Source organism: Daldinia decipiens, assembly GCF_022478715.1.
Source record: "Daldinia decipiens strain CBS 113046 unplaced genomic scaffold F4813scaffold_8, whole genome shotgun sequence".
Taxonomy (NCBI): Eukaryota; Fungi; Ascomycota; class Sordariomycetes; order Xylariales; family Hypoxylaceae; genus Daldinia; species Daldinia decipiens.
The window spans coordinates 156,020-168,022 of record NW_026054551.1 but is presented as its reverse complement, the minus strand read 5'-3'; the positions used below and the strand labels follow the sequence as shown (position 1 = coordinate 168,022).

Below are 12,003 nucleotides of genomic sequence, written 5' to 3'. Positions count from 1 at the left end.
GGCGAGGAGTTAATAAACTTGTACATTAGCCAATATTGTAGATAGATATCCTACAACCTATGTTTTTTTTTACTATATCTAATTGCTAACATGCAAAGATCTCCTGCGGAGACTAGATACTAGATAGTAAGAGCACTCTTCCATGCCCCCCCCCCCCCCCCCCTTGGGTCACTAGCTCTTAGAGGCAGAGTAATCAAGATCCTATCGTTGCAGCCTTCAAGATGAAGCTTATGACGAGCAAGGGGTATACGAGCAAATAACCTATACGAATATCTGGAATTTAGGACTCGGGAACGTAGCGAGAAGCAGAAACACCGCACGCGTTCCTCGTCACTAAATGGGTTATTGACTGAAGACTGAATGTGAGAGAATTAAGGGATATTTTGGGTGTAGAAATCACTCTGCACTTAGGAACCAAAGTGCAGGAAGTCATATGTCACTAAATACAACATCAGTATTTCTATTTTTTTTATTCCACGCAACAGCAAGTCAACGGCTAAATTGAAGGATGAATGGACTAAGTGTCGAAGATACTTCGTAGATGTGGAGGGGAAGACCTAATGAGTTTCGAAATTTTAGTCCTACGGTGCTTCGGGTTATTGTATTTCGAGGGTAGCTTATGATCTGTAATAAAAAATATTTTCTTTTGAGAAATGCAACTGATTTATACTCTAGATTACTGTGACTCGTAAATTTACTTGGAATATCTAGAGACATGTGTGTGAGTTAAAAAGAGAAAAGGATAAAAAGTGCAAAAAGTCGGCTGGAGCCCGTTATCCGCCGGTTCGAACAGGCCCCCTCCGCGAAAAACCTAAAAGTGGTAAGTTCCAAAAGGGAAGGGAAGCCCGGTGCTTCCAACTACACCACCCCGTTTTTACTCCCAGGACTCCGAGGCGCCTAGGGGCACCATCCCGATTAATTGATGCACTGCTATCTACCTATATATGCTACCTAAATGTAATTAAACCTTTAAGATTTGCCTGCACTGTTTCGCTTAAGCAAATAGATGGAAGATATCCCATAACGTACCTATGCTATGTACTTGCAAATCGGTATTAATATTTTCTCTCCAGAAGAAATACAATATCATTCCCCCTCTCTACCCCCTGTGTAGCCCCTATGCCTCCTTATTTTGATCCTACTATTTTCTTGAGATTTATTTCTGCACAATCTCCTCGTAACCTCAAGTAATGAATATACTTATATTTTAGTAGTCTTGCTTAGGAATTCGCATCAAGAACGGCCCCAAATACGCTGTAACGCTTCGTAGTGGTTGGCGTTGGAAAATAAAGTCCATTTTTCTGGTACGAGTAATTTTGATGGGCACCTGACTTGAAGGGGTTCTGTTTTTCTTTTGTAGTTTGATCACCTTACATGCTGAATTTAACTTTGGAAAATGTGCTTTCCAATAAATGCAATGGTATCGAGATCCTAACTACTCAAAACCCCCTAGCAACGGTTGCTCTAGACGTACTCTTTAGTGGATTCGCATGTCACGATCTTAAAGTTTTATTTCGGTTTCTTCAAAACACAACTTCTTTTTTTACCCTACCTAATTGTTTTAAGGCCAAGTTTATTCTTGCAAATCCCATTGGTATCTAGAAGAAGAAAACTAGCAAAATGGCGTCTACGGGGCCTCCTCGTTCCGGATCCGGAGGAAACCAAGTAAGAAACTTGTCAACATTTTCCCACCAATTGCAGATAAAACTTAACATATTATTACAGAATCAACCGAAGGGCTTCAGCGGTTCTGATACCTACACCGATCAAAGATGAGTTTCCCATGCTCGAGGAAATTATTAGCCGACACACTCAGTACATTATTGAGCACTGCTAAAATCTTCTTCAGGCCTATGATGATACAGGCAATGCAACATGGCTAGAGAAATATCGATTGACTCTCCAGAAAAGCCTTGCTCAATTTTATGTCTTCGCTATACATCAGACACAGTGCCGGAATGCTCTTCAAGCAACCTTAAAGTCTCTACAGGCAGCCCCGCTGAATAATATCATTCCAGATCCCCACGATCGTGAAGTAGTTGCAGATCCGGCAGCGTCTGTTTCCTCTACTCGGAATACGGCAATTGTCTATCGAGATTATACCCCCTTTCCAAAACAAGAAACCGTCCTAATAGAATTGGCGACAACGACATGGTATTTTCAATTGAAGAAAAGACCTTGAGAGATCTCTACATGCTTCGTCAACTTCTCATATCCTACGTCGAGGAAAAGAGCATAGTCTTGTTTAACCGGAAATTTTCTGCGAGACAACTTCGAAGCTGGAAGTTGAGAGATAGATTGCGTTTGGGGGTTTTTTTTTACCACACTTGGACAAGAGTAACTTTCCCCTTGATTTTAGTTATTGGAATGGTAATAAAAGAATTCTTGTAATTCCGCGTTCCTTACAACTTACAAGACGTCGTAAAGGTCACGTGATATACATTGAGCCGCTTGACAATGAACCATACAACAAATGCTAATCTTTGATTTCCATTTCTTACATCTTAGGTATTACTAATATAGTAAATGTACTGTGGTGATTTTACCGGTATATGGTCTGGTATATAGTAGGGCTTAAGTCTCGGCTATAATTTATGTATCATCAATCCCCTGCACAAAGCATAACAAGAATGCTTTCAATTGTATTTCCTTTTGCTTATGTTTATACAAGTAAAGTACAAGTAAGTACCTACATAGGTACATACATGGTTAGCATATGAAAACTAACAAAAGGAATTTAAGGTGAATATCAATGCAAGATCGGATTATAACCCCATTTTAATTACGTGAATTGTCATGTTGAAGAGGCACCTGAGCAATGCAAACCATATAGGTACCTCCTAGGTAGGTAACATACAACAGCTTATGTGGGAAACGGTTGCCCCGAACATACATGTATTTTAGGCAGGCAAATAGCAAATAATGCTTCTTTACTTCATACTTAACTTTCTACTTCTGCACTACTCTCGCCAGCTCTCCAAAGGTGATATATTTAAGCGATACCAAAACTGCCTCCAGGGTTTAATAGCAATATGGCATCATCACAAGCACGCCAGCCTCCCCAAGCAGCAGCTTCAAGCCATCCAGTGAGTTAATTTGCTAACAACCAGCCACAATGAACAACAAAAGTACTAACATATCTTCAATAGCGCAGCGAAGAATGGTGTCGCATTCTCATACCGGTCCCCAATCACGACGAATTCTTCACAATTGAAGAACTAAACACCCGCCATACCCACGATGTCCTCGCTCATTGTCAGGGGCTCTTTGAGACGTACCAAGACACAGGAGATGCATCATGGCTAGAAAAGCGCCGCCTAACACTCCAACAATGGCTGATCCGATTTGACGCGATGAGTGTACATCTAGAACAGTGCAAGAACGCTGTCCAAACGGCTCTGGAGCTATCAGGGCCAGATGAACCGGCCGATACTTATACATCGCCTGGAGCTCCTCCTCGTCAGGCAGCAATTGAGAAGCCCGCAACTCCTCCCCCTTCCCAGAGTAGGGCCACACGACGAAGACTGCAGCAAGTTGGCTCGACTCCGATCAAACAAGAAAAGGGAGGCTTGTTGACGCCCCAGAGCTACTTGGAACAGAAGATCGAGGCTACTTGGCATCGATACAACTGGAACCTCCAATTCACCCTCACGTACAACGGGTTTGATGCCGACCCTCCTGACTGGTACTTTGCGCGACAGGAACACGGGCAGTGGGTTGGGAGCGGCTTGCGATGGGAATTTGACGGAGTGAAGGTCAAGAAGTACCTTGTTCTATCTACACCACGCAACCTCACCATCGTGCACCACGCGCTGAATTTCCTACGAGATTACAAGGAGAAGCTTGTCAAGGAGCTAGCAAAAGCCAAGGGGTTGCCGCTGGACCGACGTCGACGAGACACTTAGGAAGATGGTCGTGCCGTGCCCAGCGACAACCGCCAGGACGAGCCACTACAGCTCATGGTTATCGAAGCCGGATCGAACCGACAGGTTTTCGCCTCGGGTCGCATCCTCCTGCGCGACATCGACATCCAAGGCAACGAGGAGATCCGAAGCCCCATGTCGGGCGAGATCATTGATCCGCAAGACACCAGCTCTAACGATTTGATCTTCCCCGTCGAGGAGAGGACCCTGCGGGATATTTATAACCTCCACGAAGACATAGCAGCCGAGATTGACGCACGCGATGAAGCGGCCGAAGCAGCGCGCCGGGATGATGGGGAAGATACCCCCACTCCCACTCCCACCTAACCGGGCGTTAAAGCTCGATTGCTCGGCACAGGAGATTACGTATTATACGTCAAGGGGAACTGTTGTGGCTGATGTTTCAATGTTCGACTTGTTCTAAGGAAACACCAGCACGATTGCTGAGTGCGCATGTGTGTTTTGTTTTGCGTTCCGTAGCCAATCCCCAAGAGGGTGTATTTCGGCGAAAGCAGAGAGTTGAACTAAATGGTTCTTCGTCCCTACCTTTGGTACTTATGTTATTATGTTTTCGTGCAAACCCATACTGTAATACTAATTTCTGCATTTCCTGATGTTTAGTTTCCGGAACGTTAATAAAAATATGTTGATTTTAGAACCGTCTATCGCTCTGACTTACACGACGTTGTAAAGATCACATGACAAATACCCAATGCTTGCCCGGGCAGTGTGAGGTACAATAGGTACCTACCTATGGATTTGAAGCCCACAGTTTGATGCGGCTTAGCCCCAGCCACAGACTACCTATAGAGTGCAGCCACAACTCTACTAAGGTTACTGATAGGCCTGGATGATTCCGTCTTTGAATGTGCGAATGTAGAAAGATCAACAGGAATTAAAACAATGAAATTTATTTGATGCAAAGCATATCCTAATCTACGTACAGTACATATATAGGACTCTCCAACGTCGCCCTCCGCGACTCCATGTAGTCATGCTATCGTTCCTCCTATCCTCTAGGTATCTATCAGAGCAACACGTAGGAAGTAGGCCGTAGTTTTCGGGTGTATGTGTAAAGTTATAGGAATGGGTTGTTTACAAGGTGTCCATCTTATCTAGGATGGCACGGGTGAATTCGTGAGTGGTGGAATCACCACCCATATCGCGGGTGCGGTACTTGCTGTGGAACCAGTTAGAACTAACAATCATGACTTATTCTGAGAAAAACTTACCCTTCGGCAATCACGCCATAAACGGCCTTGGATATGCGGTTAGCGTGGTCATCAAGACCCAAGTGGCGGAGCAGCATAGATGCAGAGAGAAGAAGAGCGGTAGGGTTGGCTTGGTCCTTGCCCTTGATATCGAGACCGACGTGTCGGCAACCAGGCTCGAAGACGGCAACATCGCGACCCATGTTACAGCCGGGAACGATACCGGGACCACCGACGAGAGCGGCGCCGATGTTGGACAGGATACCACCGTACAAGTTGGGCATAACCATGACGTCGAATTGTTGGGGTCGCGACACGCACTGCATGCTGGCGTTGTCGACAATCATGTCGTTAGTCTCGAGGGTAGGGTATTCGGCAGCAGTCTTCTGGAAGGTGCTTCGGAAGAGGCCGTCAGCCAACTTCATTATGTTGGCCTTGTGGATACAGGTGACCTTCTTGCGGTTGTTGGCTAGCGCAAAGGAGAAAGCGAACTTGGCGATTCGCTCCGACTTGGCTCGGGTGATGATCTTGAGGGACTCGACGACGCCCGGTACGCTCTGGTGCTCCAAGCCGCTGTATTCACCCTCGGTGTTTTCTCGGATAATGCATAGATCGACGTCCTTGTGACGGGTGTTGTAGCCAGGGATGTTCTTGATGAGCGATATAGAGGCGTAAATATCGAGTTCTTGTCGCAGAGCGACGTTGAAACTCTGGTGTCCTGATCTGCTGATAGGCGTGTGGAGGATACCCTTCAATGCCAGCTTGTTCCTCTTGAGGGAGGCGACAGATTCTCGGAACATTTCCTCGAGGCTACCAGGCGAACCACTTTCCACACCAGAGACATCGACTTGCTCCCAATCAATGGGCACGCTGTCGGCCTTGAAAATAGTCTTGACACTCTCAGCTACCTCGGCACCAATACCGTCGCCGGGAATGAGGGTAATAGTGTATTTTCCGCCATACTTCGTAGGCTTGAAAATGTCGGATTGGACCGTCGCAAAAGATCGCGAAGCATTTTGAATATGCGATTGTTGACGGGTGGCCGTTCGCGCCAGGCGCTGCGGGAGAAGAGCGTTAGCCGAGTTATCGTCTTACCGAAAAAAGAGCATGTGAAAGATGGAGGGAAGCTCGAGCCATTGGGCTCGGCAAGTTGGAGATATATGTACCTGGGCAGCTCTGGCAGAGTTTCGCGACAACATCGTAGGTTAGAAATGTGGTATGTGGCCTTATAAAAAAGGAGTGATGCGTCGGAAGTGCTCGAAGAAAGGGAATCAATCAGTGATGCAAATGCTTGCAAAGGCTTGCAAATGGCGCAGGTGGTAAAAAGCTTGGTGGATAGGTCCTTGGTAGGCTGGGCTGGGCTGGGCTGGGCTTGGTGCTGGTTGGTGGGAGGGAGAATGGGCAAGCCGTGGCATTCCGATCGGGTGAACGGGGGCAAGAGAAAAGCACGGTTCGTTTAAAAACAGCCTTTAATCCCGAAGGTACAGTACTTTAGTACTTCACCACGTTTAATGCCAGGTGCTACCTCAGGCTTTTTTTCTGGGTTGGTGGCATTCTAGCCACATTATGCACGTAAATGCGGGTATTTGTGGCGTCGTATCTTATCTGATCTGATCTCAGAATGCATAACTTTAGGTACGTACCTCAATCCCGCACTGTACCTATGTACCTAGGTATTTAACTAAGTAAATGTAACGTTCCAAAGCAAGGCACGATTATTCCATTAAGAGGAGTTTTTATGAAGAGAACAAAACTACATCTCTCTTTCTAACCAGGTAGTCATGGGTCTATTTGGGACATATTACATTAGCTTACACCAAGGAACTACGACAATGAGAATATGTTCCTAGGTTTATATACTAGAAACTCCTTAATAGCAACCGCCATGATATCAAGAAAGTTAGACGAGGAACAACAATAAGGGAATTGTATGACTACCTAATATAAAAACAAGCTCCATAACGCTTCACATCTCCAAGGGGAAATAGCCATATTCTGATGACCACCGGAATGTACAATGTGTTATTTTAAGGAGCATACAAAGTTTAGTAAAACCGACTCATATAATTCAATCTTCAACGAGGCGGAGCACTGCAACTCCTCTCCGCCTGCCTGGTGTATTATAATATTTCCTGGAAGACACTACCTTTCTATATTACATCAGCCTACCGGTCCAAGTTTCCCTTCCTCCTTATTTATAAACTCCACCCCAAACCACTTCCTTATCACAAAAGGGGAGATCACACGATAAGAGTGAGATGTAGCTATATGAAAGGAAACTTTACTTCTCACTGAAAGCTTACCGAGGTAGTACATGTAGGTATTACTTTAGGTACTCTCCTGGGTCTCCACGTCCACCTCATATCTTAGTTTAGTAACCTATATCATTCTACCCTACCTAAATGGCTCTCAAACGCACCACGTCAGCATGGGCAAGAACCAATCCTGCTGCGAGCCGCTCGTTTCAGACAGAATCTCCTCCAGACAATAGGTTTACATTATATACCTTTTCTCATTTTCCCATCTTCCTTTCTAAGCAGGACATCCCTAACCTGAGAGTTGTGGACATATACCAACAACCCCCCTCGGTAACCCCTAGAAGAAATAAACACAGCTGGGCCGTGAAGTATTTATTATAGCAAAGGTTACAATACATACGGATTGGCCGTGCGGGGGAAGAGAGATTGAAAAGAAACCCATAAGTTCAGCAGTCTGAATTACACCCGTTATGCCACTCGCCCAACCTCGTTGCCACTAAACCCCTGTCACTAGCTAGCCACCCGTACGTATATCCAAGCCAAGATACAGCAAGAATGGCCGAATACGCGGCGGCAGCCATCACGGCTCTGACAACAACAGCGGCCATCGTCGGCAGCTCGACGGCATACAGGCAGCAGATATATAGAGGATACAACGGCCTCGAGAACCCGCCGTGGCAGCGCCGTCCCCCGTTCACGAGCATGTCCCTTCGACGTGCAAGCGCTTACTACGGGCAGTCATTATACTACCCGCCCGGCTTACACGAGCACCTCGTGCACCACGCCGAGTGCCCGGCCTCACAATGCCACTACAGAGCCTTCGTATGCTCCCCCCCCCTCCCTCTGTTATTCTCTCCTATATTTTCTCGAAGCCATTCCCCACAGCCCCCCCCCCTAAATAACTTTGCTAATGCCTCTTTTCCCACCCGCACAGCTCATGGATTCGATCCAGCGATACAACGAAACCAGGCGAGCCCTGCGAGAAACATACGTGTGGAACCTACGGGAGTTAGCATACGTACATGCGACACAGCCGCGCAAGTCGGATGTTGAGAAGGCCGCCGAGGCCGATCGTCTATACACTTACTACGTCTCGCGGGTCCGAGACGTCTTCGAAGAGCATCGTTGTGATCACCGCCGGTTATTCGGTCAGGATTACCTATATTGGGCGCAGCCCGAGCGTGAGGACCATGTCAGGCTACTGTTACGCGACCGGACGAGAAGCAGGATCGCCAGCCGTATTGAAAGATCTAGTAGCGACACTAGCGGCAATAGCGAGAAGCAAGGTACGAATTCTACCAACACTGAAGGCATGAAAGGAGAGAAGGAAGAAGGTTCGCAATGCGCAGAAGAAAACTTGGGGGACAAAGAGAACTTAGTCGGAGGCACATGGGAAAGAGTAACATGATTTCCTTTTTCCTTTCTATTCTGCTTTTCGGCAATACGATTAAACGCCTTCGTAACATAAATACAAAACCTCGCATCGCATCCGGGGCAGACGGGACGGGGGATTCTAGAACCTAAGACAAGCAAGCCTAGCTAGTGTAGCTCCGGGACAGACAGGGAGTAGTACAAAACGGAAAAGGACCCGTGCCTAATACATACCATCACTACCAACACCCCCTTATTAGATATATACTTACACAACAAGACGTTATCCCTCCGCAGGGTATATCTTTTTCTCCAAATAAAATGTACTCCTATAGTTTCGTGCCGTGCCGTGCCGTGCCATGCCAAGCTATGCGTTTAATCCAATCATTACGTTTCATCTTCATCCAGTGGCTCGACTCGAACGAGGATCTCTTCGAGAAGGCCTTCGAGGAAGGTACCGACTTCTTTGCCCATACCCACAGGCTCGCTCTTGTCGAGCCGGTCAATCTCCTTACACACGTTCGCTAGCTTGTACACGTGCTTGCGGATGCGGTCGTGCGCCGCCTCGGCCCGCTGCCGTTGCGGGGTAATGACCTTCTCGTTGCGGTAGATCTGCTGCAGCCGGATCTGCCGTCGTTTGAGGGCTTCTTCGAGAGCCGGGAAGATAACGTCGTTCAAGGCGTCTAACTCGCCGTTAGGGTTCGTGGGGCCGGGTGGCGGGAAGGCGTCTGGCGCAGGAGCCTGCTGCTTGGGCTGCGCCTTTGAAGCGAACGCTTGCGAGCTCGGGTTGGAATGCTGATTGCTGACTCCCCGCGGAGGCTGCTGCTGCGCACTAGGTCCGCGGTACGGGGGGATTTCCGGAAGAGTAAAGGGGATGGGCCTAGGAATTCCGCGTTGCTGCTGCAGCTGCGATTGGGAATTCTTGGGAGTTATAGGTTGATGCGAATGAGTAACTTGAGATTGGGGAGGCGCAATGCTGAGAGCGCCCATATCTTGCTGTATTTGTTCCTTCAGTGCTCGATCGTAATCGGCTGATATCATGCTAGTATTAGGCGTCGGCCTTGAAGGCCGTGGAGTACTGGGATCTTGTGTGTATTTCTGTGGCGAGGGAGGCAATGGAATCTTTGAGGGTGATAAGGGCGTTACGGCCGGGACCGGTTTCCGCTGAGGCGAAGATTGTCGAGATGTTCCTAGTGCCGGAGCGTTCGCAGCCTTCAGAGTGCTAGTTACGGAGGAATTGGCGAAATCTTGGGCTTGAATCTTAGTCGGTGATGATCCCCTAGGACTCTCACCATAGTCTGCTTCTAACGGTCTTGATGCCCTGGCATTCCTAGTAGATTCATCCATAGGGTTCAAACCAGGTCGGTTAACTATTCCTCCTCGGCCGCTCACTAGTCGGACAGTACCAAAATCCCACATATCCTCATTGACGCGTTCTGGTTCAACCGAGTCTTCTCGTTCTTCCACGGTTTCCTCTTCCTCCGACTTATGGGTTGCGCTCCATCGATTATAACGCTCAATTAGCTCTGTTAAGTAGCTAGTTTTCTTCGCCTTTCGGATGAAAGGGTGCTTGAGCAGATCTCTGGCTACCGGCCGTTCTTTCGGGTCTCTTTGTAGACAGAGTTCGATGAAATCTTTGAATGCTTTTGTAAAGTTTCCTTCCAATCTAGGAGGGGCATTTTTAGGGATCAGGAACAAGACTTTCATTGGATGGATGTCGGCGTAAGGTGGCTCGCCATTGGCAAGTTCTAATGCTGTAATTCCTAGCGACCAGATGTCCGCCTTGTGATCGTATCCAGACTGTTTAATGACTTCAGGAGCCATCCAAAACGGAGTGCCGACGAATGTATTCTTCTTTGTCATGGTCGCGGAGAGCTGTCCAGAGACACCAAAATCAGCCAGCTTCACCTGGCCATTGGAACTGAGTAGAATATTCGCCGCTAAACAAATACCTCGTCAGTAAATTCGCATTCGCAACATCTCCCAAACTCATGCGACAATACCTTTAATGTCCCGGTGAAGCTTCTTGTCTGCGTGAAGGTAATCAAGGCCCAAAAGCAATTCCCTTATGATTATTGCAATGTAGTCTTCTCCTATCATGCCAGGCTTCATGAGATCGGCGCAGCTCCCGCCGGAGCAGTATTCCATCACGATCCATAGCTCAGCACCTTTCGCATATGATCCGTAGTATTTGGTAACGTATGGCGATTGAAGCTCGGAGAGGATGGCAATTTCCTGTATAATATCTTCGACCTCGTCTTCGGCGCTCTCGATATCGATGACTTTGATAGCGACAGCTTGACCGCTCCGCCTCTCAACGCTTGTCTCAAAGTTAGCCATTGGTACAGCAAGACGATCCAATTGGAAGCACAAACCCCTTGTAAACTTTTCCAAAGCTTCCCCCACCTAAAGCGCAGGTCAGCAATAGTCCTTAAGGTAGTCCCTATGCAGAGCGTCTGCGAGAGTCTGACCAATGCAGTATTCTTTCGTGTACAGAAGCTCAGGGTCTAGGGCCTCATTGCTCTCGTCATAATCTCGCTCAGCCATAATGTAACGCAGCTCTCGTTATTCGTGGTATATAAATTCGTTAATCGTAATAGGGTGACGTTGGTCGTTATGTAGTCGGGGTAGGTATCAAAGTAATCAAATCGTGGTGACTTTGGATTGGCTGATTCCGGAAAGGAGGTGAAGGCCTGCCCGCAACAAATATCGAGTTTTCTGAATATAAACGTTCATAACCAGCTACCTAAATAATCCAGAGGTTGTATAAGTCACAAGACAACTTGGATTAGCTTGCCAGGGAAGAATGAAGGCAGAGGTGCGCAGTTCAAAAGAAGGATTGTCCAATACAAAATAAAAGCTTCAACGAGGAATGAAAGGCGACAAAGTGACAAGATGACAAGATGACAAGACGACAAGACGATAAGATGATAATAAGCACCGGCGATTCGGTAGCATGCATGTACCAATGCGACAAGATCGATGTCCAATGTCAACAAACGCGGCAACGGCAATCAATGCATGCCCAGACAATGTGACAAGTGAGAGAAATAGGCAAGTCAAAAAAAATAGAGACAGATGATTTGTTGTGATGGCGGGAGAGCTGGGCAACTAAGAGCAACTGGGGGGGGGGGGGGGGGGGGCAACAGGGCAACAGGGCAACAGGGCAAATAGAAAAAAAGGTGGGGTATGGTATAAAAAAGGTTTGAAAAGGTGGGCAGGGGGGTTTTTTGGGTTTCC

At 47.3% G+C, this 12,003-nt stretch overlaps 4 protein-coding genes across 4 annotated transcripts; 2 read left to right on the top strand and 2 right to left on the bottom strand.

The window, feature by feature from the left end:
• Positions 1–3,032: 3,032 nt before the first annotated feature.
• On the top strand, positions 3,033–4,607 carry F4813DRAFT_401321 (uncharacterized protein; the record flags this gene model as incomplete). Its single annotated transcript, XM_049248396.1, has 3 exons — positions 3,033–3,086; positions 3,150–3,845; positions 3,906–4,607. The coding sequence occupies 3 exons, from the start codon at positions 3,033–3,035 to the stop codon at positions 4,248–4,250; spliced, it is 1,095 nt and encodes a 364-aa protein (XP_049101684.1). The 3' UTR covers positions 4,251–4,607.
• Positions 4,608–4,818: 211 nt separating this feature from the next.
• F4813DRAFT_351739 (isocitrate dehydrogenase subunit 1) lies at positions 4,819–6,670 on the bottom strand. Its single transcript, XM_049242449.1, has 3 exons — positions 6,301–6,670; positions 5,156–6,192; positions 4,819–5,103 (listed from the first exon to the last, which is right to left on the bottom strand). Exons 1-3 carry the CDS (start codon positions 6,331–6,333, stop codon positions 5,019–5,021), a joined length of 1,155 nt encoding a protein of 384 aa, XP_049101683.1. The 5' UTR covers positions 6,334–6,670; the 3' UTR covers positions 4,819–5,018.
• Positions 6,671–7,947: 1,277 nt separating this feature from the next.
• On the top strand, positions 7,948–8,800 carry F4813DRAFT_387209 (uncharacterized protein; the record flags this gene model as incomplete). The annotated part of the gene is made up of 2 exons (XM_049246529.1): positions 7,948–8,214; positions 8,327–8,800. The coding sequence occupies 2 exons, from the start codon at positions 7,948–7,950 to the stop codon at positions 8,798–8,800; spliced, it is 741 nt and encodes a 246-aa protein (XP_049101682.1).
• Positions 8,801–8,975: 175 nt separating this feature from the next.
• Positions 8,976–11,467, bottom strand: F4813DRAFT_322744 (Pkinase-domain-containing protein). Its single transcript, XM_049241022.1, has 4 exons — positions 11,235–11,467; positions 11,139–11,169; positions 10,767–11,083; positions 8,976–10,703 (listed from the first exon to the last, which is right to left on the bottom strand). Exons 1-4 carry the CDS (start codon positions 11,308–11,310, stop codon positions 9,151–9,153), a joined length of 1,977 nt encoding a protein of 658 aa, XP_049101681.1. The 5' UTR covers positions 11,311–11,467; the 3' UTR covers positions 8,976–9,150.
• Between the last annotated feature and the right edge of the window lie 536 nt (positions 11,468–12,003).

Excerpts from the sequence above, each read along its gene's own strand:
- F4813DRAFT_351739 (XM_049242449.1), bottom strand. The coding sequence starts at position 6,333 with ATGTTGTCGCGAAACTCTGCCAGAGCTGCCCAG. Across the intron at positions 6,193-6,300 it reads ACTCTGCCAGAGCTGCCCAG|CGCCTGGCGCGAACGGCCAC; the intron begins GTACATATATCT and ends CTTCTCCCGCAG. Across the intron at positions 5,104-5,155 it reads TATGGCGTGATTGCCGAAGG|CAAGTACCGCACCCGCGATA; the intron begins GTAAGTTTTTCT and ends CTGGTTCCACAG.
- F4813DRAFT_322744 (XM_049241022.1), bottom strand. The coding sequence starts at position 11,310 with ATGGCTGAGCGAGATTATGACGAGAGCAATGAGGCCCTAGACCCTGAG. Across the intron at positions 11,084-11,138 it reads TTTGGAAAAGTTTACAAGGG|CGTTGAGAGGCGGAGCGGTC; the intron begins GTTTGTGCTTCC and ends CTTTGAGACAAG. Across the intron at positions 10,704-10,766 it reads GCTTCACCGGGACATTAAAG|CGGCGAATATTCTACTCAGT; the intron begins GTATTGTCGCAT and ends GTATTTGTTTAG.